At 60.9% G+C, this 24,362-nt stretch overlaps 2 protein-coding genes across 3 annotated transcripts; one reads left to right on the top strand and one right to left on the bottom strand.

Moving 5' to 3' along the window:
• Positions 1-2,683: 2,683 nt before the first annotated feature.
• Positions 2,684-15,563, bottom strand: LOC115945840 (valine--tRNA ligase, mitochondrial-like). Its single transcript, XM_034073535.1, has 31 exons — positions 15,287-15,563; positions 14,635-14,716; positions 14,397-14,497; positions 14,179-14,291; positions 14,017-14,083; positions 13,849-13,946; positions 13,660-13,741; positions 13,336-13,455; positions 13,135-13,246; positions 12,859-12,947; positions 12,520-12,610; positions 12,305-12,432; positions 12,100-12,203; positions 11,868-11,949; positions 11,674-11,750; positions 11,340-11,518; positions 11,127-11,197; positions 10,918-11,043; positions 10,630-10,734; positions 10,357-10,425; positions 10,165-10,243; positions 9,936-10,063; positions 9,468-9,620; positions 8,451-8,651; positions 7,884-7,995; positions 7,510-7,688; positions 6,901-7,011; positions 6,473-6,583; positions 3,475-6,076; positions 3,271-3,371; positions 2,684-2,746 (listed from the first exon to the last, which is right to left on the bottom strand). The coding sequence occupies exons 1-31, from the start codon at positions 15,500-15,502 to the stop codon at positions 2,684-2,686; spliced, it is 5,952 nt and encodes a 1,983-aa protein (XP_033929426.1). The 5' UTR covers positions 15,503-15,563.
• A 31-nt stretch (positions 15,564-15,594) lies between these two features.
• Positions 15,595-21,475, top strand: GTF2H4 (general transcription factor IIH subunit 4). 2 transcript variants are annotated; one of them, XM_034073575.1, is made up of 14 exons: positions 15,595-15,650; positions 16,333-16,495; positions 17,274-17,378; positions 17,862-17,993; positions 18,506-18,602; positions 18,705-18,793; positions 19,211-19,228; positions 19,313-19,409; positions 19,760-19,843; positions 20,234-20,366; positions 20,483-20,613; positions 20,791-20,838; positions 20,916-20,994; positions 21,124-21,475. In XM_034073575.1, the coding sequence occupies exons 2-14, from the start codon at positions 16,356-16,358 to the stop codon at positions 21,294-21,296; spliced, it is 1,326 nt and encodes a 441-aa protein (XP_033929466.1). In that variant the 5' UTR covers positions 15,595-15,650; positions 16,333-16,355; the 3' UTR covers positions 21,297-21,475. The 2 variants fall into 2 exon arrangements, with proteins under 2 accessions (XP_033929466.1, XP_033929465.1); XM_034073574.1 differs by having other exon boundaries at positions 19,120-19,228; positions 19,341-19,409; positions 21,124-21,474.
• Positions 21,476-24,362: the final 2,887 nt, after the last annotated feature.

Genomic DNA, 24,362 nt, shown 5'->3' with positions numbered 1-24,362 from the left:
ATGGGGACATTGGAATATGGGGACATGGGGACATTGGGACACAGGATCAATAGGGGGACATGGGGACATTGGGATATGGGGCCATGGGGACATTGGGACACAGGATCAATAGGGGCCATGGGGACATTGGGACACAGGATCAATAGGGGCCATGGGGACAGCTCTATGCCACCTCCTGCAGCTCTTCCGAGTGTCCCCAGCCTGAAGGGACACAGGAGCAAAGCTGGACACTGAGGTTGTGACCCATGTACCCCACATCCATTACCCCACACCCCATATCCCATGACCCATATACCCAGTATCCCATATCCCATACGCCATACCCCATATCCCATACCCCCTATCCCATAAACCATATCCCATTCCCTGTATCCCATATCCCATTCCCCATATCCCATTCCAATATCCCATACCCCATATCCCATACCCCATATCCCATTCCCATATCCCATACCCCATATCCCATTCCCATATCCCCCATCCCGGTACCTTGGCTCCCACTGTCCTCAGTGTCCCTGGACCTGTCCTGGCTCCTGATGGCTCCAGGCTCCGGTGCCATGGCCCCGATCCGGCTCCGGCTCCAGCTCTCACTCGAGCTCCGCGGCCCCCCCTGGGCCTGGGGGCCTTGGAATGGCCCTTGGGGACGTTCCCTTTGTCCCTGTGTCCATGGTGCTTGTGCTGGGATCTGAGCCCCTTGGCCCTGCGGATGTGCTCCCAGTGCCTGGAGCTGTGATCCTGCTCCATGGGCTGGTTCTGCTGCTCCCTGTGTCCATGGTCCTGCTCCATGGGCTGGTTCTGCTGCTCCCTGTGTCCATGTCCCTGCTCCCTGTGTCCATGTCCCTGCTCCTTGAGGAAGTTCTCTGTGTCCCTGTGTCCATATCCCTGCTCCTTGGGGTCGTTCCCGTTGTCCCTGTGCCCCTGTTCCTTGTCCCTGTATCCATTCCCGTTGTCCGTGTGTCCCTGTCCCTTGTCCCTGCATCCATTCCCGTGCTCCCTGTATCCCTGTCCCTGCTCCATGTGTCCCTGTCCCCTGTATCCCTGTCCCTTGTCCCTGTGTCCCTGTTCCTGCTCCCTGTATCCCTGTCCCTGCTCCATGTGTCCCTGTCCCTTGTCCCTGTATCCATTCCCGTTGTCCCTGTACCCCTGTCCCTTGTCCCTGTATCCCTGCCCCTGCTCCATGTGTCCCTTGTCCTCCATGTAGCCCTGTCCCTTGTCCCTGTATCTCTGCCCCTATTCCCTGTATCCCTGTCCCTTGTCCCTGTGTCCATTCCCGTTGTCCCTGTATCCCTGTACCTGCTCCCTGTATCCCTGCCCCTATTCCCTGTATCCATTCCCGTTGTCCCTGTATCCCTGTCCCTGCTCCATGTATCCCTGCCCCTATTCCCTGTGTCCATTCCCGTTGTCCCAGTGCCCCTGCTCCCTGTATCCCTGTCCCTGCTCCATGTGTCCCTGTCCCTTGTCCCTGTATCCCTGTCCCTGTCCCCTGTATCCATTCCCGTTGTCCCTGTGTCCCCGTCCCTTGTCCCTGTATCCCCGTCCCTGCTCCATGTGTCCCTGCTCCCTGTATCCCCGTCCCTGCTCCATGTGTCCCTGCCCCTTGTCCCTGTATCCCTGTCCCTTGTCCCTGTATCCCTGTCCCTTGTCCCTGTATCCATTCCCGTTGTCCGTGTGCCCCTTGTCCCTGTGTCCCCGTCCCCGGTGCCCCCAGCCCCTGCCGTGCGGGTCCCGCAGATCCGGCCGCTGTTTCCGCCGCTGTCCCGAAGGGGGCGCTCGGGAGCAGGTTCAGGAGCCGCAGCAGGGAGGCCAGAGCCTGGCCCCAGGGATGCTGTGGGGCTGGGGCCGCGGGGCCTGCGGGGGGGGCACCGGTACCCGTGAGGGCGCTGCGGGTCCCTTTGGGTCCCATTGGGTTCCATTGAGTCCCTTTGGGTCCCCTTTGTGTCCCATTGAGTCCCCTTTGGGTCCCATTGACTCCCTTTGGGTCCCATTGGGTTCCATTGGGTTCCCATTGAGTCCCCTTGAGTCCCCTTTGGGTCCCATTGACTCCCTTTGGGTCTCATTTGGGTCCCATTGAGTCCCCTTTGGGTCCCATTCACTCCCTTTGGGTCCCATTTGGGTCCCATTGAGTCCCCTTTGGGTCCCATTGAGTCCCTTTGGGTCCCGTTGAGTCCCACTGGGTCCCCTACACCCCTTCACCTCCCCCCATGTCCCATCCCCATCCCTGTATCCCACGTCCCCAACATCCCCCCATGTCCCCCACATCCCTTTGCCCCCATTATCCCCATGTCCCCGTTACCCCAATACCCCCCGTACCCCCTGTCCCCCCCATGCCCCCCCTGTCCCCTCACCCCCCATCAGCAGCAGCGTCCCCATGGCCACCACGAGCGTCCCCATCACCCCCATGGCTCTGCCGGACCCCCCCCCATGGCCTCACCCTCCTTTATAGGGCCAGGGCCAGCCCCTGGGAGGGGACCCGGGGACAATGGACCCCAACGCCCCCCCCCATTGTCCCCAATGGCCCGGTCCGTGCCCCCCCCCGCGGACAATGGTGCCATTGTCCGGCCCCAGCGCTGGGGCAAGCCTGGGCTCGCCGCGGCCCCACCGGGCGCTACCAAGTGGGAGACGGGGGGGGGGGGAGGGGGTGATTTATTGTTGGGGGGGGGGGGCACCCCCCCTCTCGTCCTGCTCATGGGAAGGATTCGCCGACGGGAGCGGAGCTGATGAGGAAGACCCGGACGTAATGTGCGGCCTGGGGGGGGGGCAATGGGAGTGTTGGGGGGGGGGAATGGGGACCCCCACCCCCCCCGGGCTGGGGGCACAATGGAACAGCCCGAGGGGTGCGGGAGATGGGGACCCCCCCCGGACCTCCCATGGGGACCCAAGGGTTGGGGATCCCCCTGGAGCCCAAGTTGATGGGGACCCATTGGGGGTCGTGAATGGGAGACCCCCCCCCCCCCAGTCCCTGAACTGGGGACCCCCCCAAGGATCCGAGTGTTGGGGACCCATTGGGGACCCCCCCAGACCCCATGTTGATGGGGACCCATTGGGGGTCGTGAATGGGAGACCCCCCCCCAGTCCCTGAAATGGGGAACCCCCCCAAAGGATCCGGGTGTTGGGGACCCATTGGGGACCCCCCAGGACCCCATGTTGATGGGGACCCATTGGGGGTCGTGAATGGGAGACCCCCCCCCCCTCAGTCCCTGAATTGGGGACCCCCAATGGGTGTTGGGGACCCATTGGGGACCCCCCCTTAAAGTGGGGTCCCCCCCGCACCGCAAAGACCCCGGCGAGCAGCAGCAGGGCCAGGAGGAGGCAGACGAGGGCCAGGAACACGAGGGGGCAGCCGGGGGAGGGCGTCTGCGCCTGGGGGGGGCCTGAGGAACGGGGGGTAGGGGTCGGGAGGGGGCGTGGTCAGAGCCAGGCCACGCCCCCTCCCCTGAGCCCCACCCCATTGGCTCCCTGCACCCCCTTCCTTACCTGGGGCATCCCCTCTGGGGGGCTCAGCAGTGATGTCATCTGTGACGTCATCCTCCTGGTAGGGGGAGTCCTCAGGGATGGGGTCTCCTGCTGTGACGTCACCCGTGACGTCATCCTCGGGGCTGACGTCACAGCTGGGGAGGGAGGTGGGGGTGACGTCATGAGCAGCACTGCCACTGGGGATGGGGGGAGTGACGTCATCCTCAGGGATGACATCATCGATGATGTCATCCCAAGCAGGAACGTGCTCATTGGCACAGATGATGTCACCAGTGAGGTCAGCGTCTCCTGGCAAGGACGAAGTGACATCATCAGCAGCGATGACGTCATCAGCGGCGATGACGTCATCAGCAGGGCTATCCCTAGGTACAAAACCAGCCACGTCTTCCTCCGCAGTGACGTCAGCGATGACATCATCAGCGGCGATGACGTCATCAGCAGGGGTATCCTGAGGTACAAAACCAGCCACGTCTTCCTCTGCAGTGACGTCAGCGATGACATCATCAGCGGCGATGACGTCATCAGCAGGGGTATCCTGAGGTACAAAACCAGCCACGTCTTCCTCCGCAGTGACGTCAGCGATGACATCATCAGCGCAGGTATCCCCGGAGAGGGCAGTAGGGTCGCCTGTGGCTATGACGTCACCAGTGACGTCATCCCCGTGTGTGATGTCACCGCCGGTGAGCTCCTCCCGAGGAAGGCCAGGAACAGCATCAGGACCGGTGACGTCCCCAGTGATGACGTCACCGGTGACGTCACTCTGGGCGATGACGTCACCCACGAGGGGCTCCTCAGGGGTGGGGGAAGCGACATCACCCTCCGCCATGATGTCGCCCCCGATGACATCACCGGTGATGACGTCATCACCGGGGACCTCCTCGTCCTCCGGGGGGGGGGCCACCACTGTGATGGTGATGCCGCCGGCCACGCACGTGCCCCCAAGGCTCCTCCCCCACCCTGTGATGTCATCGCTGATGTCATCCCCAGCCCCAAAGGCAGGGACGTCCCCAGTACTCGCCAGTGATGGGAGGTCCCCAATGGCCTCGTCCCCAGTGTCTGGAACATCCCTGTCCCCAATGGCCACCACATTCCCATTGTCCTCAGTGTCCCAAATGGCCTTTGGGGTCACCACGTCCCCATTGTCCTCAATGTCCTCTGGGGCCACCATGTCCCCATTGTTCCCAGTGATCCTTGGGGTCACCACATCCCCATTGTCCTCAATGTCCTTTGGGGTCACCACGTTCCCATTGTCCCCAGTGGCCTTTGGGGTCACCACGTCCCCATTGTCCCCAATGTCCTTTGGAGCCATCACATCCCCATTGTCCCCAATGTCCTTTGGAGCCATCACATCCCCAGTGTCCCCAATGGCCTTTGGGGTCACCACGTCCCCATTGTCCTCAATGCCCTTTGGGGTCACCACATCCCCAGTGTCCTCAATGTCCTTTGGGACCACCATGTCCCCAATGTCCCCAGTGTCCTTTGGGGTTCCCACATCCTTATTGTCCCCAATGACCTCAATGCCCTTTGGAGCCATCACATCCCCATTGTTCCCAATGTCCCCATTGCACCCAGTGTCCTTTGGGGCCACCACATCCCCAGTGAGCCCACGGTCCTTTGGGGCCAACACATCCCCATTATCCTCAATGCCCTTTGGAGCCACCACATTCCCATTGTCCCCAATGTCCCCATTGCCCCCAGTGTCCTTTGGGGCCACCACATCCCCATTGTTCCCAATGCTCTTTGGGGCCACCATGTCTCCATTGTCCCCAATGGTCTCTGGGGTCACCATGTCCCCATTGTCCCCAATATCCCCACTGCCCCCAAAGTCCTTTGGGGCCACCACATCCCCATTGTCCCCAGTATCCTTTGGGGCCATCATGTCCCCATTGAGCCCACAGTCCTTTGGGGCCACCACATCCCCATTGTCCTCAATGCCCTTTGGAGCCATCACATCCACATTGTCCCCAATGATCTTTGGGGTCACCATGTCCCCATTGTCCCCAATGTCCTTTGGGGCCACCATGTCCCCATTGTTCCCAATGCCCTCTGGGGCCACCACATCCCCATTGTCCTCAATGCCCTTTGGAGCCATCACATCCACATTGTCCCCAATGATCTTTGGGGTCACCATGTCCCCATTGTCCCCAATGTCCTTTGGGGCCACCATGTCCCCATTATTCCCAATGCCCTCTGGGGCTACCACATCCCCATTGTCCTCAATGCCCTTTGGAGCCATCACATCCACATTGTCCCCAATGGTCTTTGGGGTCACCATGTCCCCATTGTCCCCAATGTCCCCATTGCCCCCAATGTCCTTTGGGGCCACCACATCCCCATTGTCCTCAATGCCCTTTGGAGCCATCACAGCCCCATTTTCCCCAATGATCTTTGGGGTTACCACATCCCCCTTGTCCCCAATGTCCTTTGGGGTCACCACATCCCCATTGTCCCCAATGTCCCCATTGTCCCCATCATCCTCATCCGGTGGTGCCGCAGTGACAGTGATGGTGATGCCGCTGGTCCAGGGGGTGATGGTGACAATGGGGACATCCATAGGGACCATGGGGACATCCATAGGGACATCCATGGGGGCGGCCGTCACCTCGGTGGGGAGGGGACAAGGGGGGGCAGCACCAGGGCACCCCTCAGCCATGACCTGGGTGGGGGGAAACCAGAGGGGATGGGGACGTCACTGGGGTGACACCAAGGACATGGGGGGACACAAAGGGGGAGCCCAAATAGGAACCATGGGGGGGGGGGGGTCTGATACCTGAGGCAGGAGCAGGTGTCGCTGTCCCTGATGTCCCCACACGGCAGCAGCAGCTCCTGGATCCCAATGGAATGGGGGGGGGGGGGGGGAGGAGCCTGGCCCCCCCCCCACCCCCTCAGTGTGGGCTGAGCCTGGGACACTCGTGATGGGTCCCGGGGGGGGGGAAGAATGAGGCCAAAGAGAGCTTAAAGGGGGGGTTTGGGGGGGGTTTATTGGGTCATGGGGTGCGGGGGGGGGTGGCGGGGGGGGGTCCGAGGGGGGGTCCGAGGGGGGGTCCAAGGGCTCCAGGGCCTCCAATGCCTGTTGCAGGCGGGCGAGCTCAGAGCGGAGGATGGCGACCTGGGATGGGGGGGGCACATTAATGATGGCAGTGTTAATGAGCCCCCCCCCGAAGGGTTATGGGGGGCAATGGGACCCACTGGGGGGCAATGGGATTCAATGGGGGACAGTGAGAGTACAGTGGGGTACAATAGGGCTAAAATGGAAAGCAGTGGGGTGGAAGGGGGGGAAATGGGGATACAATGGAAAGCAGCTGGATACAATGGGAGCACAATGGGGGTCAATGGGATACAATGGGGGTACAGTGGGAGCCAATAGGTTTCAGTGGGTGTTTAATGGTGGTCAATGGGGTTCAATGGGGTTCAATGGGGCCATACCTGGTGCTGGGCACTGGGCTCCGGAGCCTCCCCGAGGCTCTGGAGGCGCCGCTGGAGGCCAAGGCTGCGGCTGCGGAGCTGGGCCCGGGCGGCCACCGGCTCCACCAGGCCCTGGAATGGGGGGGGGGGGGGGTCCTCCAGTGTCCCACAATGCCCTGGGACACCCCCCACCCCCCCAAGGACCCCCAGTATCCCATAGTGCCCCTGGGGTCCTCCAGTGTCCCACAATGCCCTGGGACACCCCACCCCCCCCCCAAGGACCCCCAGTATCCCACAGTGCCCCTGGGGTCCTCCAGTGTCCCACAATGCCCTGGGACACCCCCCACCCCCCCAAGGACCCCCAGTATCCCATAGTGCCCCTGGGGTCCTCCAGTGTCCCACAATGCCCTGGGACACCCCCCACGCCCCCCCAAGGACCCCCAGTATCCCACAGTGGCCCTGGGGTCCTCCCCTATCCCACAATGCCCTGGGACACCCCCCAAGGACCCCCAGTATCCCACAGTGCCCCTGGGGTCCTCCCCTATCCCACAATGCCCTGGGACACCCCCCAAGGACCCCCACTCTCCCACAGTGCCCCTGGGGTCCTCCCCTATCCCACAATGCACTCACCTGCAGGCACAGGAGCACGTGGGTGTCAGGGCCTGCAGGCGCCTTCACCCAGCCCAGGCCTGGCTCTGGCCCCGCCCCCAGGGGGAGGAGCTTCAGAGGCCCCGCCTGCGCCAGCGTCCGGAGGGTGGGGCCAAGTGGCTCCAGCCAATCACGTGTCTCCGCCGGGCACTGCACCGCCACTGCGCAAAGCATGCTGGGATAGCAGCGCTGCCGCTAGGCCCACCCAACATGGCTGCCCCCAGTGGGGGCGTGTGGGGAAACATGGCTGCCTCTGCGCAGCCCTGAGCATGCTGGGATTGCTGGGCTGTGGCGGCCTCCTATGGGGGCTGCCATCTTGGGGCAGCCAAGTGCATGCTGGGACATGCAGTACTCACCAGGGGGCCTCGCTGCCCCCAGGCGGAGGGTGTCCCGCAGTGCCCGCACCGCTCGCACCACCTCCAGCATGGCCCCCACCTCCCGCTCCACAGTGGGGCAGTGCCAGTGGGCCTGGGGGGCACAGACATGGGGTCAATGGGGTGTTAATGGGGGGGTCAGTGGGGTGGCAATGGGGTGCAATAGGGAGCAAATAAGGGGTTGATTTGGTGTTAATGGTGTGTCAATAGGGCGTTAATGAGGAGCCAATGGGGTGTCAATAGGGTGTTAATGATTTGTCAATGGGGCATCAATGGGATGTCAGTAGGGTGTCAATGGGGTGTCAATAAGGGCATCAATGAGGCACCAATGACGTGTCAATGGGGCATCAAAATAATGGCATTAGGGTATCAATGGGGCCTTACTGAGGTGTCAGTGCAGCATCAATGAAGTGTTAATGGGATGTCAATTGGTCGTCAATGGGGTGTTAATGAGACGTCAATGGGGCACCAATGAAGTGTTAATTGGGTGCCTATAGGGCATTACTGAGACGTCAATGGGTCATCAATAGGGGTCTCAATGGCACTCACCAGGCTGGAGGCATCAGGGAAGGGCGCTAGGGCAATGCTGGGGGGCACTGGGGGGGCGCGGGGCAGCCGCTGCCACAGCTCCTCGCTCAGGAAGGGGGCAAAGGGGGCCAGGAGCCGCAGCCCCACATCCACACAGCAGAGCAGGGTCTGGCGCGTGTCTGGAGCCGTCACCGGGTCCTGCAGCAGCCCCTTGGCAGCCTCCTATGGGGAGAAGGAGGCATCAATGGGGTCAATGCCATCAATGGCAGGGGCAGGATGGACCCATCAATGGGTTCAATGCCATCAATGGCAGGGACAGGAGGGACCCATCAATGGGTTCAACGCCATCAATGGCAGGGACAGGATGGACCCACCAATGGGGTCAATGGCATCAATGGCAGGGTCAGGATGGACCCATCAATGGCACGGACAGGATGGACCCATCAATGGGTTCAATGCTATCAATGGCAGGGACAGGATGGACCCATCAATGGGTTCAATGGCATCAATGGCAGGGGCAGGATGGACCCATCAATGGCAGGGGCAGGAGGGACCCATCAATGGGTTCAATGGCATCAATGGCAGGGACAGGATGGACCCATCAATGGGTTCAATGGCATCAATGGCAGGGGCAGGAGGGACCCATCAATGGGGTCAATGCCATCAATGGCAGGGACAGGAGGGACCCATCAATGGGGTCAATGCCATCAATGGCAGGATGGACCCATCAATGGGTTCAATGCCATCAATGGCAGGGGCAGGATGGACCCATCAATGGGTTCAATGCCATCAATGGCAGGGACAGGAGGGACCCATCAATGGGGTCAATGCCATCAATGGCAGGGACAGGATGGACCCACCAATGGGTTCAATGCCATCAATGGCAGGGACAGGATGGACCCACCAATGGGTTCAATGGCATCAATGGCAGGGGCAGGATGGACCCACCAATGGGTTCAATGGCATCAATGGCAGGGGCAGGATGGACCCACCAATGGGTTCAATGGCATCAATGGCAGGCTCAGGACCCACACGCACCAGGAAGACGTCGCAGAAGCTCCGTGTCCAGAAGTGCTGGATGGCACCGAGGGCTCCGTGCGGCTCCAGCGCCTCCATGTGCCGGGTGCAGGCTCCCACCGCCTGCAGCAGCCGCCCCAGCACCCAGCGCCCCATGGCCACACGAGGGCAGCACTGAGGCATGGGAGAGAGCATGAGGAAGGGGAGGTAATAAGTGATGCTTTGGATGCTGCTCCCCTTGCACCCCCAAAACCCCCTCTTTTAGCCCCAAAACCCTCCTTTAAACCCCCCAAACTCCCTCTTTAACCCCCAAACCCTTCACATCCCCCCTTCACCCCCCAAACCCCCCCATTACCCCCCCTTATTGCCCCCCCAACCCTCCCACTGACCCCCCATACCCCCCTCCTTACCCCCCAAACCCCTCTTCCACCCCCAAAGTCCTCTTTTGACCCCCCCCCCCCAAACCCCCCTTGTGCCCCCCCCCGGTACCTCCTCAGGCCGCTGTGGGTCGCAGTGGGGCTCCAGTGCCCGCAGCACAAACCTGACCCCGTGCCAGACCTTATTGCAGAAGTGCCTGTGGGTCAGGGCTGTCCCTGCAGCCACCCGGATGCTGTCCCCTATGGGGGGGACAGGGACACATCAATGGGGATCAGGGATGGGGGGCACTCAATGGGGACCGGGGACACGCAGGGTCCTAGTGCCCCCCACTGGCTCTCACCATGCACGTTGTGGGAGCACAGGAACATGCGCAGGGCATCAGCACCACACTCGGGGATGCCCTGGGGGAACTGGAGCCGCTGCAATGGGGAAGGGGGGGTCAGGAAAAGGAGGGGTTATGGGGGGATATAGGGGGGTCAAAGGGAGGAGTTGGAGGGGTAAAGGGGGGGCTATGGGGCAGGGAAGGAACCACCTGCCCCTCGGTGGCCACTCGGAGCTCGTGGGGGTCCAGGACCTTGGTGTGGAGCCTCTGCTGCAGCTCCTGCAATAGGAGAGACCCTGCAGTAAACACCAACCCCATTGGGAGACCCTACAGGAAACACTGGCCCCATTAATTGTTATTGTAGGGTTTTATGTATATGTATGACACACATATATATGTTATTATAAAGGCTCCCATGTGTTATTATAGGGTCTTCCATGCGCTATTATAGGGGCCCCCATGTGTTATTATAAGGTCTCATACCTGCAGTGAGGCTCCAGCAATGACATCCCGGGGGTCGATGACATTCCCAAGGGATTTGCTCATCTTGCGCCCATAGGAATCACGCACCAGTGAGTGCAGCAGGACCTGGGGGGGACATTCCAAAGAGCAGGAATAGGAGACACTTGGGAACATGGAGCAGCCCCAAATGGGGATGGGAACCCCATGAGCAAGGGCTGAAGGGACATTGGGATCCATGGGGACACACAGGGGGGACATTGGGGTCTATGGGGACACACAGGGGGGACATTGGTGCCTATGGGGTGGTACCTGGGTGAAGGGCAGGCACCCCGTGAGCTGCTGGCCCAGCAGGACCATTCGGGCCACCCAGAAGAAGAGGAGGTCACTACCAGTGGCCAGCACAGTTGTGGGGTAGAAGCGCTGCAGGTCGGGGGTCTGGGGACACCAGAGGGGCCCTTGGGTTCCTTTGTACCCCCTTTGTGCCCCTTCTGTGTCCCCTTTGTGTCCCCCCCATTCACCTCTTGGGGCCAGCCCAGTGCAGCGAAGGGGAAGAGCGCAGATGAGAACCACGTGTCCAGGACATCGGGGTCTGGGGGGGAACCCAAAAGGCATCAGAAAGGGGAGGTTTGGGGTGAAAAAGGAGGGTTTTGGGGTCCAATTTTGCGGTGAAAAAGAGAAGGTTTTGGGGTCCAATTTTGGGGTAAAAACGGGGGTTTTTGGGGTGGTCTGACCTTGCTGCAGCTGCAGCTCCTCGGGGGGGCAGTGCAGGAGCCTGGAAGCAGCCGCTCGGGCTTCGGGCTCGCTGCGTGCAACGACCCAGTGGCCACCGGGGGGCGCCGGTGGGGGCCCCTGCACCCGGTAGGCAGGGACCCGGTGACCCCACCAGAGCTGCCGGGACAGGCACCAGTCCCTGCGGGGGGACATGGACATGGGGGAATGGGGTATGGGATATATGGGATATGGCGTATATGGGGTATGGGATATATGGGGTATAGGATATATGGGGTATGGGATATATGGGATAGGGGGTATGGGGTATAGAGCTATGGGGATGCTTTTCCTTACCCCACATTATCCATCCAGGTTTTCCAATTCTTCTCATGGAATTTGGGGATCAGCTGGAGGTGTCCGGATGTCACTGCCTGGGGAAGGGGGATGAATGGGGGGGGGTCACACAGGCAGGGTTCAGGGGTGTCCCCTCCCACATCCCCTTATCCCATACCCCATATCCCGTACCCCAAGCCCCATGTCCCTGTCACCTCCCGGGCGCGTGCTGCCATCTCCTGGCACCGCAGGAACCATTGGCTCTTCAGCAGGTACTCAACGACGTCCCCAGAGCGGCTGTGGGGACACCAGGGTCACCTTGAGGGGGCCTTGGGGCCACAGAGAGGGACTGGGATGGGGCTGGGATGGGGCTGGGATGGGGCTGGGATGGGGCTGGGATGGGACTGGGATGGGGATGAGGCTGGGATGGGACTGGGATGGAGGTACCTGCACATGGGCAGGGTCATGGCATGGTCCTGGGTGCCTCGGTGCAGCCCCAGCTCAGCCAGAGCAGCCACAACCTTGTCCCGTGCCTCGAAGCGATGGACGCCCTGGGGACAGACATGGGGATGGACATATGGACTTACATGGGGACGGACATAGGGACACACATGGGGATGGACATAGGGACACACATGGGGACAAGCAGTACCTGGAGCCACCCCCCTCCTGGGGGGCACATGGTGCCATCGTCCCCGATGACAGAGAGCAGGGGCAGCCCATGGGCCCGGGCCAGCACCAGGTCATGGGGACTGTGCCCTGGGGTCACCTTCACTGCACCTGTGGGGGGGACCCCATTGATACCCATGAGCCCACTGAGACCCCCCAGCCCAGATCCCAGTCCTAGCCCCATACTGGTCCCAGTACCGGTGCCTCGGGTGGGCTCCACGGAGGGGTCAGTGACGATGGGCAGGAGCTGCCCCGTGAACGGGTGCCGGACCCGGCGGCCATGGAGGTGCTGGGGAAAGGGACGGAATCACAGCAGGCACCATCGCTGCCCTCCATGCACTGCCCCTTTAAGAGCACCCGGCCCCACCTCTCCAGAGCCCGCCCACAAGCCCCGCCCACTTCCCCTTATATGGACACATCCATTCATAAATAGCTAGGCGCTAAAGCAGCTCAACAGCCAATGGGTACGAGGCACTCGCTGCTGAAGCCCCGCCCCCTCCATAGGCCACGCCCCCTCCCCTAAGCCCCGCCCCTCACCGTGTACCGCGGGTCCTCGGGGTGCACGGCCACGGCCACGTCCCCCAGCATCGTCTCCGGCCTCGTTGTGGCCACCGGTAGCTCCAGGCCTGAACACGCCAAGGACATGGGATGAACACGCCAAGGACATGGGATGGACACGCCAAGGACATGGGATGAACACGCCAAGGACATGGGATGAACACGCCAAGGACATGGGATGCACACACGTGTCAGAGCATGACAGGACAGCCCACGGGTGGAGGGAACACGGGGGGGTCCCCATCGGTCACTCACCGTCCCCCCCGTCCACAGGGTAAGCGAAGGTGACGAGGAGGCCGAAGGTGATGGGATGGGGACACCCGGGCACACGGAGCGCTGTGGGGCCCGTCAGGGAGCGGGGCTCCACCTGCATGGAGATGGGGGGGCTGGGACACCATGGGGACCCCCCAGGACCCTTTGGGGTCCCCTTTATGGAGCCTTTGGGGCCACACTTGCCTCCACATCAGCCAGTGCAGAGCACAGGGCACAGGACCAGGTGACGAGGCGACGGTCGCGGTGAATCAACCCAGCCTCATGCAGGCGCACGAAGGCTTCAATCACTGCCTGAGAGAAGCCCTGTGGGGATGGGATGGGGACACATCACTGGGGACATGATGGGGACACAATGGGGATACATTGGGGACACAATGGGGATACAATGGGGACACAATGGGGATACACTGGGGACACAATGGGGACACAATAGGGATACATTGGGGATACGATGGGGACACAATGGGGATACAATGGGGACACAATGGGGATGCTATGGGGGTGTACCGGGTCCATGGTGAAGGCACAGCGGCTCCAGTCCAGCGATGCCCCCAGTGCCCGGAGCTGCTGCAGGATCTCATCCCCATGCCTGGACCAAGCGGGATGGGGGGGGACACACATACATGGCTTTGGGGTGACAATGTCACCTCATACACCCCATTGTCACCCTCCCATACACCCCATTGTCCCCCTCACCGTTGTTTCCAGGCCCAAACCTCTTCCAGGAACTGGGAACGGGTCAAATCCTGGCGCCGTAAGCGCCGGTGCTGCCATAACCAGCGCTCCACCACTGCCTGGAGACATCAATGGGGACAATGGGGAGGCTGTTTGGGACAATGGGGACAATGGGGAGGGGGGTCTCACCTGGGTGGCAATGCCAGCATGGTCAGTACCCGGCACCCAGAGCACGGTCCAGCCCTGCATCCTCCGCCTGAAACAGCACCACCAGCACCCATGGGTGCCCCCAGGTCCCCCCCACCCCAAACACACCCCTCATGGGTGCCCCCAAACCCCATCCCCACTGACCAGCGCACGAGGGCATCCTGCAGAGCCACCGTCAGCGCATGGCCGAGGTGCAGGGAACCGGTAACATTGGGGGGGGGCAGCACCAGGCTCAGGACACGGCCCCCGGATGGTGTCTGTTATGGGGGGGGAACATGGGCTGAGACCAGGGCAGGAATGCATTGAACCCCCATAGGGTTGTATTTACCCCCCCCCCCCCCCGGTGCCTGTGCCCCACTCACCGAGGCCGGGGGGGTGAAGAAGCCCTGCTGCTCCCACCAGCTGTACCAGGCGGCCTCCACGTAGCGGGGGCTGTAGGAGGGGGGCAGGGGCACCCCCGTGGCTGTACCCAAAGGTGTCACCAGGGGGCAGTGCTCAGACCCACACATCACCCATACCCCCCCATCACCCATAGCCCCTATATCACCCCATAGCCCCCCCATATCATCCCATACCTCCCTCATGTCACCCCCTCCATACCCTTCTTGCCATCAGCTTCTAGGGGGTGCTCGTACTCCACGATGCTTTTGGGGGTCCAGCCTTTGGGGGGAGCTGTTGGCACCTGCCAAATCAGTGTAAACCAGTATAGACCCATAGAAACCAGTCTAAACGAATATACAGCCATTGAAACCAATACAAACCAACACAAACCACTATGCTATTACCAGTGCAATAGCACCAATATAGACCAATAGAACCCAGTATAGATCAACACAAACCCATAAAAACCAGTATGAATCACTAAAACCACTATAGTATTACCAGTACAACAGTATAACCACTATAGATTCATAGAAACCTCTATAAACCAGTACAAATTGGTGTAGCATTACCGGTACAACAGTATAACCCGTATACACTCACAGAAACCACTGTACACCAATATACACCCGTAGAAACCAGTATAAACCAGTACAAACCAGTACAAACCGCTACAGTACTACCAGTGTAAGAGTACGACCAGTATAAACCAATACAGACCAGTATAAACCAATACAAACCAGCATGACCGAACACAGACCCACTAAACCCAGTATAACTCACTCCGGACCACACACTCCAGTGCCCCCCCCCCAGTTCACCCCAATGCTCCCAGTACGCCCCATACCCCCCCCGTGTCCCAGCCCCATACCTGCCCCCCGGCCCCCCCCCCGGCCGCTCTCTGCCTCCTCTCCCTCTGCCGCCTCTCTTTGTACTCGCGGTCCCGGAGCCGGCTCCGCTCGGGGCAGCCCCGGGGGGGTCCTGAGGCCCCGGGGGGGGCCTCGCAGCACCGGGACCGGCGCCCCATGGCCGCCCGCAGAGCGGGGGGGGCGGCGGACAGGCCACGGAACAGCACCGGGGCCGCCATGGCGAGAGGGCGGACGGGCACTAGGACCCGGCGCGGCACCCGGACCACGTGACACGCGATACCCGCGCGTACAGCAGAGGGGGCGTGGCCGACGGCGCGCCGCATGGCGGGAAAAGGAGGCGTGGCCTCGGTGGTGGTGGGGAGCGCGGTGAGAAAGGGGGGACTGGGGGGGCAATGGGGGGGACTTGGGGGGCAGAGATCGGGGGCACAGATGGGGCAATGGGGGGGACTGGGGGGGCAATGGGGGGGACTTGGGGGGCAGAGATCGGGGGCAATGGGGGGGACTTGGGGGGCAGAGATCGGGGGCAATGGGGGGGACTTGGGGGGCAGAGATCGGGGGCACAGATGGGGCAATGGGGGGGCAATGGGGGGGACTTGGGGGGCAGAGATCGGGGGCAATGGCGGGGACTTGGGGGGCAGAGATGGGGGGCAATGGCGGGGACTTGGGGGGCAGAGATCGGGGGCACAGATGGGGCAATGGGGGGGACTGGGGGGGCAATGGGGGGGACTTGGGGGGCAGAGATCGGGGGCAATGGGGGGACTTGGGGGGCAGAGATCGGGGGCAATGGGGGGGACTTGGGGGGCAGAGATGGGGGCAATGGGGGGGACTTGGGGGGCAGAGATCGGGGGGACTTGGGGGGCAGAGATCGGGGGCAATGGGGGGGACTTGGGGGGCAGAGATGGGGGCAATGGGGGGGACTTGGGGGGCAGAGATCGGGGGACTTGGGGGGGACTTGGGGGGCAGAGATCGGGGGACTTGGGGGGCAGAGATTGGGAGCAATGGGGGTGGGCACAGACTCACCCCACTGTCGCTCTGCTGCCGCTGACAGGAGCTGATTGACGGGGGGGGGCGATGGAGGCCACGGCCTCCCCCCCCCGGCTGCAACGGGGGCAGCTCCAGTGCAAGAACCTGCACGAGTTCCTGCGGGGCCTGAGCCCCCCCGTCCTGGACAGGCTCTATGGGCACCCTGCCACCTGCCTGGCCGTGTTCCGGTGACCCCCCCGCACCCCAGTATCACCCATGGGCACCCCAATACCCCTTATGGCTCCCTGACCCCCCCCATGCACCCCAGTACTCCCCCCAGGGCACCCCAAAACCCCTTATGGCTCCCTGACCCCCCCCATGCACCCCAATACACCCCTTAGGGTGCCCCAATACTCCTTATGGCTCCCTGACCCCCCCATGCACCCCAATACACCCCTTAGGGTGCCCCAATACTCCTTATGGCTCCCTGACCCCCCCATGCACCCCAATACACCCCTTAGGGTGCCCCAATACCCCTTATGTCTCCCTGACCTCCCCATGCACCCCAATAGTCTCTCCCCAGGGCACCCCAATATAACCCATGGGCATCCCAATACCCCTTATTGCTCCCTGATCCCCCCCATGCACCGCAGTACTCCCCCCAGCGCACCCCAAAACCCCTTATGGCTCCCTGACCCCCCCCATGCACCCCAGTACTCCCCCCAGGGCACCCCAATATAACCCATGGGCACCTCAATACCCCTTATGGCTCCCTGACCCCCCCCCTGCACCCCAATACACCCCTTAGGGTGCCCCAATACCCCTTATGGCTCCCTGACCTCCCCATGCACCCCAGTACTCCCCCCAGGGCACCCCAATATAACCCATGAGCATCCCAATACCCCTTATGGCTCCCTAACCCCCCCATGCACCCCAATACTTCCCTCCTAGGGCCCCCCAATATCCCCCATGGGCACCCCCATACCCCCTATGGGTCTCTGACCCCCCCATACCCCCCCCATCCAGGGAGCTGCCAGCACTGGCTCAGACTGGGATCATGCGGATGCTGTTCCTGGAGCAGCCGCTGCCACAGGCGGCTGTGGGGCTGTGGGTCAAGAAGGAGCACAGCAAGTGGGTGCTATGGGGGGTACTGGGGGTCCCTTGGGTGCTGGGGGCGTCTATAGGGTGCTATGAGGGGTATTGGGGTTGAGGGGTCCCTTGGGTGCTGGGGGGGTCCATAATGTGCTATGGGTGGTATTGGGGTTGAGGGGTTCCTCCAATTACACCCCAGTTTACCCTCTCTATGCCCCCCCTTACCCCTCTGTGAGCTCCATTACCCCCCATACCCTCCTCACCCCGTTACCCCCATTACACCCCTATGCCCCCCATCACCCCCCATTATCACATTATCCCCATAGCCCCATCACCCCAAGTTACCCCCCATTAACCCCCTGTGACCCCCATTACCCCCTTTATACCTATTAGCCCCATCACCCCAAGTTACCCTCCATTACACCCCAAGTTGGAGGGGGGGGAGGTTTGGGGGGGCTCCATCACCCCCATAGGGGCTGGGGGTGTTTGGGGGTCCCTAAGGCTTCCCCCCTCCGTGCATAGGGAGCAGGCAGAGAGCCGGGAGGTGCTGCTGGGGCTCCGGCTCTGGCACCCCCACACACTGCCAGGGGGGCTGCCGGGGGTGGGGCTGCACCCCAACTTCAGGCACAACCTGCGCCTGGCCCTGCTGGGGGGGTGAGTTATGGGGGGGTAATGGGGGGCAATGGAGGGTAATGGGGGTAAATTGGGGGGGTGATGGCACAGGGGTGTGGTGGGGGGTGACTGGGGGCTATGGGTAATAATGGGGGTCACAGGGAGGTAATGGGGGGCAGAGGGAAGTAATGGCTAAGTTGGGGTGACAGGGCTACGGGGGGTAATGGGGTGTAATAGGGGATAATGGGGGTGCAATGGGGTATGATGTGGGGATGCAAGGGAGGTGTAATTGGGTATAATGAGGGGGTGTAATAGGGTATAATGGGGTTGCAATGGGGTATGATGTGTGGATGCAAGAGAAGTGTAAGAGGGTATAATGGGATGTAATGGGGATGTAATAAGTTATAACGGGGGCGTAATGGGATAAAGTGGGGGGATGTAATAGGGTATAATGGGGGGATGTAATGGGGCTGTAATAGGGCATAATGGGGGATGTATTGGGGGTTATAATGGGGGGGTTTGGGACTCTCCATGGTGCCGCATGGGGGGTGCAGGGGCAAGGCCTGGTCCGATGACACGAGCCAGCTGGGGCCGGACCGGCACGCACGGGATGTGCAGGCACTGGACCGGTATGCAGAGGAGCGCTGGGAGGTCAGTGGGGGGGGGGGGCACATATCCATCCCCCCCCATACCCTGGGGGTGTCCCCGAGGTCCTGAACCCCCTCAGGACCCCCTCCGGTCCCCCCGTTTCAGGTGATCCTGCACTTCATGGTGGGGTCCCCCAGTGCTGCCGTGAGCCAGGATCTGGCCCAGCTCCTGATTCAGGCTGGGCTCATGAAGAGGTGATGGGGGGGTCCTAAAGGGGTTTTGGGGGGTCCTAAAGGGGTTGGGGGGGTCCTAAAGGGGTTTTGGGGGGTCCTAAAGGGGTTGGGGGGGTTCTAAAGGGGTTTTGGGAGGTCCTAAAGGGGTTTTGGGGGGTCCTAAAGGGGTTTTAGGGGGTCCTAAAGGGGTTTTAGGGGGTCCTAAAGGGGTTGGGGGGGTTCTAAAGGGGTTTTGGGGGGTCCTAAAGGGGTTTTAGGGGGTCCTAAAGGGGTTGGGGGGGTTCTAAAGGGGTTTTGGGGGGTCCTAAAGGGGTTTTGGGGTGCACTGATGTTGGGTTCCCCCATAGTGATGGGGGGGACGCACCCTGCATCACCTCGGCCGGGTTCCAGTTCCTGCTGCTGGACACCCCAGCCCAGCTCTGGTACTTCATCCTGCAGTACCTGCGGGGGGCAGAGGTGAGATGAACCCCCCCCCCCCACCCCATAAAGGTGGTCCGTCCCGTCGTCCCCCCCACCAAATGGGGCCCCCTCCTCTCCCAGTGCTCCCATTGATCCCAGTTCAATCCAGGCACGGGGCATGGACCTGGTGGAGATCCTGTCCTTCCTCTTCCAGCTCAGCTTCTCCACCCTGGGCAAGGTGAGGGGATGTTGGGGTGACCCCCCCCCATCCCCATAGATATTGGGGTGACTCCCTCCATCCCCATAGGGTGTTATGGGGACTCCTCCCTGGCTTGATGGGGGGGTAACTGGAGGGGTACTGGTGTAACTGGGGGGATAACGTGGGGGTGGGAGTACTGGGGTAACTGGGGGGGTAACTGGGGAGGTACTGAGATAACTGGGGTGTAACTGGGGGAGGTACCGGGATAACTGGGGGTGTAACTGGAGGGGGTACTGGTGTAAGAGGAGGTACTGGTGTAACTGGGGGGTAACTGGGGGAGGTACTGGGATAACTGGGGGTGCACTGGTGTAACTGGGGTGCCTGTGCAGGATTACTCTGTGGAGGGCATGAGCGAGTCCCTGCTCAACTTCCTGCAGCACCTCAGGGAGTTCGGCCTCGTCTTCCAGAGGAAGGTACCATGGGGGGGGGGGGGACGGGACATGAGGGGGGACACGAGGTGACCCAGGGTGGGACATGGGGGGGGCACATGGGGTGACACAGGGGTGACAATGGGTGCCATGGGGTGACCCAAGGGGGGTACACACAGGAGGGCACAAGAGGCTCCAGGCCTCCCTTAGGGGCCATAATTACCCCATCCTTAATGCCACCCCCTTCTGCCCCCTTTGTGCCCCCTATTACCCCCCATTACCCCCATTGCTCCCCATTACCATTAACTCCCATTCCCCCCATTGCCCCCCATTACCATTGCCCCCATTCCCCCCATTGCCCCCCATTACCATTGCCCCCATTACCCCCATTGCCCCCCATTACCATTAACTCCCATTACCCCCATTACCCCCCAGCGCAAGTCCCGCCGCTTCTACCCCACACGCTTGGCCATCGCCTTGGCCTCGGGGCCATCTGGGACCCCCCCGGAGTCCAGCGCTCGTGGTTTCATCCTGGTGGAGACCAACTACCGCATCTATGCCTACACCGGTGGGACCTACCCCAAGGGGGGGGGGGGGCACCTCCATGGCCTTGCGCCATAGGGCCCCTGTATCCCATTGTGCTTCATCCCTGCATCCTGACCCCCAGTGTCCCCCCCCCCACAGACTCGGAGCTTCAGGTCGCCCTCATTGCCCTCTTCTCGGAGCTCCTCTATCGCTTCCCCAACCTGGTGGTGGCCCAGGTGACCAGGGACAGTGTCCAGGCTGCCATTGCCAATGGCATCACCGCTGACCAGGTGCGGGGGGGGAGCACATGCACACAAAGGAGATGGATGAGGATGGGGTTAGGGGGGTGATGGGGGTCTATTGGGGTGTCCTAGGGGGGAATGGGGGTATTGAGGTACACTGGGGGGGTATTGGGTACACTGGGGGAGTATTGGGGTGCCCCCATCAACCTCTTGCCCCCCCTCCAGATCATCCACTTCCTCCGTACCCGAGCGCACCCCGTCATGGCCAAGCAGGTGAGTGCCTGGTCCATGGAGGGGGGTATCAATAGTGGGGGGGTCCCTGTATCCAAGCTGCTGTTTACCCCCCCCAGACCCCAGTGCTGCCCCCCACCATCACCGACCAGATCCGCCTGTGGGAGCTGGAGCGGGACCGGTTGCGCTTCTCCGAGGGTGAGTCACCCCCAATGTCCCCCCCAACCCAGTGTCCCTAAGGGTTGGTGACACCCCCCTTTAAGGTGACATCCCCTTGAGGTCCCCATGGGGGTGATGCTGACCCCCCATTCCCTTTGCTCCATCCAGGGGTGCTGTACAACCAGTTCCTGTCGCAGGTGGACTTCGAGGTGCTGCGGGACCACGCGCGGGCGCTGGGGGTGCTGGTGTTCGAGCACCCCGGCCGGCGGCTCATGGTGGTGACCCCGGGCGGACACCCCGATGTCAAGCGCTTCTGGAAGAGACAGAAGCACAGCTCGTAATGGGGGGACCCCCCCTTTGCACCCCCACACAGGGCCCTTGGTGCTTGCGGTCCCACAAGGATGGAGTCACCCACCGAGAAGAAAATGCATTTTATGTGAAAAAGTATTTTTTGTTAATGAAGACAGTGTTTTTTAGGGTTTTTTATAATAAACCCGTCATTTTGAGGAAAAACTTTTAATAAATCTGGGTTTAGCTAAAAACGAAGGTTTGGGTGGGAATAAAGGGAGTTGTGATAAGGGTTGGAAATAGGGGGTTTGTGGGAAGAAAATGAGTTTGCAATGGGCAGAGTTGGGGGAAGGTGGATTTCAGAGGGAGTAAGAGGATAAATCAAAGGACTTGGTCAAAACCCTGCTTTTAAAGGGCAAAATGAAGTGAGGGCTGGGGTTTGCCCCCACCTCTCACCATCTATGTCTATAGTTCCGTCTGTGAGCAGTACATTGGGTTAAAGAAATAACGGGTGTTTTTGGGGACAGAAAACAGGGATTTATAGCAGGTTTAAGGGAAAAAGGGTATTACCAAACACATTTCCTAGGGTGAGAAGAAGGTTAGTGATTTCAAGAGGCAGAAGCACCCACCGCGAGCACCGACACCTCCGACAACAGCAGCAACAGGGGATCCACTAACACCAGACCCCACACGCATCCCACCTTATATAGGGCGAGAGCGGACGCGGTAGAATCAATGCGGAGGTTTCAATCAGGTCCGACCTTCCCTGCAAGCACCAGCCTGGGGTAGCGCCGCAGGCTTCAATCAGGTCCGACCACACCTCGCTTTGCCTTCGCCCAGCGCCGCTGGGTCCTAAAGCCCGACCGCAGGACATCGAATCCAGCAATGAGTTCGGGTGAAGGGACCTTAAAGCTCCTCCAGCTCCAACCCCTGTCACACTGAGCGTCTCCTCACCCGACACCCCAAGTCCTTCATTCCAGGTCTCATCACCGTTTTGTGCCTGGTAACCAGTGACACACAATCCATGAAGGAGGAAAGCTCCACTCACACCCATTTCCCCTTCCTGATAACACCCAGGAGTATCCTAGAAGGCAAAGAGCAGCTTCCCAGGGATGCTCCCGTTGGGATGGCTGGAGTCCACACCGGTCGCGAAGGGGTTTGACCCATGTGTGCACACAAGGTAACACCAGTCCATCCGTGGGCAGCACTTTGTGGAGAGCAAATATAACGGGTCATTTTTGGGGTGGAAAGCAGAGTTTTATTGCGGGTTTCAGGATAAAATTATTTCCAACACCTTTACTAAGGTAGACGGAGCTTAATAATTACAGGGAGCAGGGATAACTCCCAGCAACAGCAGCACCTCCGCTAACGCCGCTACAGTCACCTCCAGTCTTGTATAGGGGGGGACACGGACGCGCGCGAGACAACACGGGGGTCTCAATCAGGTCCGACCTTCCATGCAAGCACCAGCCTCGGGTTGCGCCGTGGGCTTCAATCAGGTCCGACCCCGCCTCGCTTCGGCTTCTCCCAGCCCTGCTGGGTCCTAAAGTCCGACCGCAGGGCGTCGAATCCCTCTGGTTTGGGGACGTTAAAGCTCCTCCAGTTGCAACCCCTGTCACACTGAGCTTCTCCTCACCCGACACACCAAGTCCTTCATGCCAGATCTCATCACCGCTTTCTGCCTGGTAACCAGTGACACGACCTCCATGGGGGAGGGAGGCACCACTGATACCCATTTCCTCTTCCTAATGACACCCAGAAAAGCATCTTCCCAGTGATGCCCCCTGTAGGATGGCTGGAGTCGACACCGGTCGCTAAGCGGTTTGACCCATGTGTGCACACAAAGTAACCCCAGCCCATCCATGGGCAGCACTTTGTCAGTAAATAACGGGTGTTATTTGCAGTGCAAAGCAAAGTTTTATGGCAAGTTTGAGAAAAAGGCTATTCCCAAACACATTTCCTACGACAGACAAACCCTAATCACTACAGGGGGCACAGACACCTGCCGAGTACACAACCCCCAACCCGACCACCCGCAACAGCAGCGCCTACACTGACACCGATGCCGCTGCCTCCAGCCTTATATAGGGAGGGACCGGACGCGGTCGAATCAACCTGGGGGTCTCAATCAGGTCCGACCTTCCCTGCAAGCACCAGCCTCGGGTAGCGCCGCAGGCTTCAATCAGGTCCGACCCCGCTTCGCTTCGGCTTCGCTCAGCGCCGCTGGGTCCTAAAGCCCGACCGCAGGACGTCGAATCCCGCAATGGGTTAGGGTGAAGGAGCCTTAAAGCTCCTCCAGCTCCAACCCCTGCCACAGGCAGGGACACCTTCCACTGGAGCAGCTGCTCCAAGCCCCTGTGTCCAACCTGGCCTTGAGCACTGCCAGGGATGGGGCAGCCACAGCTTCTCTGGGCACCCTGTGCCAGTGCCTCAGCACCCTCACAGGGAACAGCTTCTGCCTAAGAGCTCAGCTCAGTCTCCCCTCTCTTGGGCAGGTTCAAGCCATTCCCCTTGGCCTGTCCCTACAGTCCCTTACCCAAAAGCCGTCTCCAAGCTTCCTGCAGCCCCTTTAGGCTCTGGAGCCTCCTCTGGCCTGGCTCCAGCAGCCCCATGTCCTTCCTGTGCTGCACCCCAGAGCCGGATGCAGGATGCAGCCTGGAAACCCCCTGAGCTGTGGCTCACGCTCTTGGGCAGCAGCCCAGGTCACCGATGGTTCCCGGTCTCCATCACATGGAGCTTCTCCTCACCCGACACCAAGTCCTTCTCCCCAGGTCTCATCATCTCTTTCTGCCTGGTAACCAGTGACACAGCCTCCATGGGGGAGGGAGGAACCTTATGGAAACCCCCTATGCACCACTCACACCCATTTCCCCTTCTCTAATGAGACCCAAGAGTATCCCAGAAGAGCAGCTTCCCATTGGCATCGTGATACTCCCATTAGGATACCTAGAGTCAAAACCTGTACCAAAGGGGACTGACCCATAGGATCTCAGAAACTAACCCAAACCCACCTGCAGCCAGCACTTTCAGTTAGAGAAACAACGGGTTTTGAAGGTGGAAAGCAGGATTTTATGGTAGGTTGAGGGGAGAAAGGTTATTCCCCAACGCATTTACTAGGG

Source organism: Melopsittacus undulatus (assembly GCF_012275295.1).
Source record: "Melopsittacus undulatus isolate bMelUnd1 chromosome 28 unlocalized genomic scaffold, bMelUnd1.mat.Z SUPER_28_unloc_1, whole genome shotgun sequence".
NCBI classification, from domain to species: domain Eukaryota; kingdom Metazoa; phylum Chordata; class Aves; order Psittaciformes; family Psittaculidae; genus Melopsittacus; species Melopsittacus undulatus.
This window is presented reverse-complemented; position numbering and strand designations above follow the sequence as displayed.

What these genes read in the sequence shown, in the direction of transcription:
- LOC115945840 (XM_034073535.1), bottom strand. Translation starts at nt 15,502, where the DNA reads ATGGCGGCCCCGGTGCTGTTCCGTGGCCTGTCCGCCGCCCCCCCCGCT. An exon ending in TGGCAGCACGCGCCCGGGAG is followed by an intron (nt 11,751 to 11,867) that starts GTGACAGGGACA and finishes CCCCTTCCCCAG; the next exon opens with GCAGTGACATCCGGACACCT. An exon ending in GCTTCTGCGACGTCTTCCTG is followed by an intron (nt 8,652 to 9,467) that starts GTGCGTGTGGGT and finishes TTCTCCCCATAG; the next exon opens with GAGGCTGCCAAGGGGCTGCT.
- GTF2H4 (XM_034073574.1), top strand. Translation starts at nt 16,356, where the DNA reads ATGGAGGCCACGGCCTCCCCCCCCCGGCTGCAACGGGGGCAGCTCCAG. An exon ending in CAGGCTGGGCTCATGAAGAG is followed by an intron (nt 18,794 to 19,119) that starts GTGATGGGGGGG and finishes GTTCCCCCATAG; the next exon opens with TGATGGGGGGGACGCACCCT. An exon ending in ACCCCGTCATGGCCAAGCAG is followed by an intron (nt 20,839 to 20,915) that starts GTGAGTGCCTGG and finishes TACCCCCCCCAG; the next exon opens with ACCCCAGTGCTGCCCCCCAC.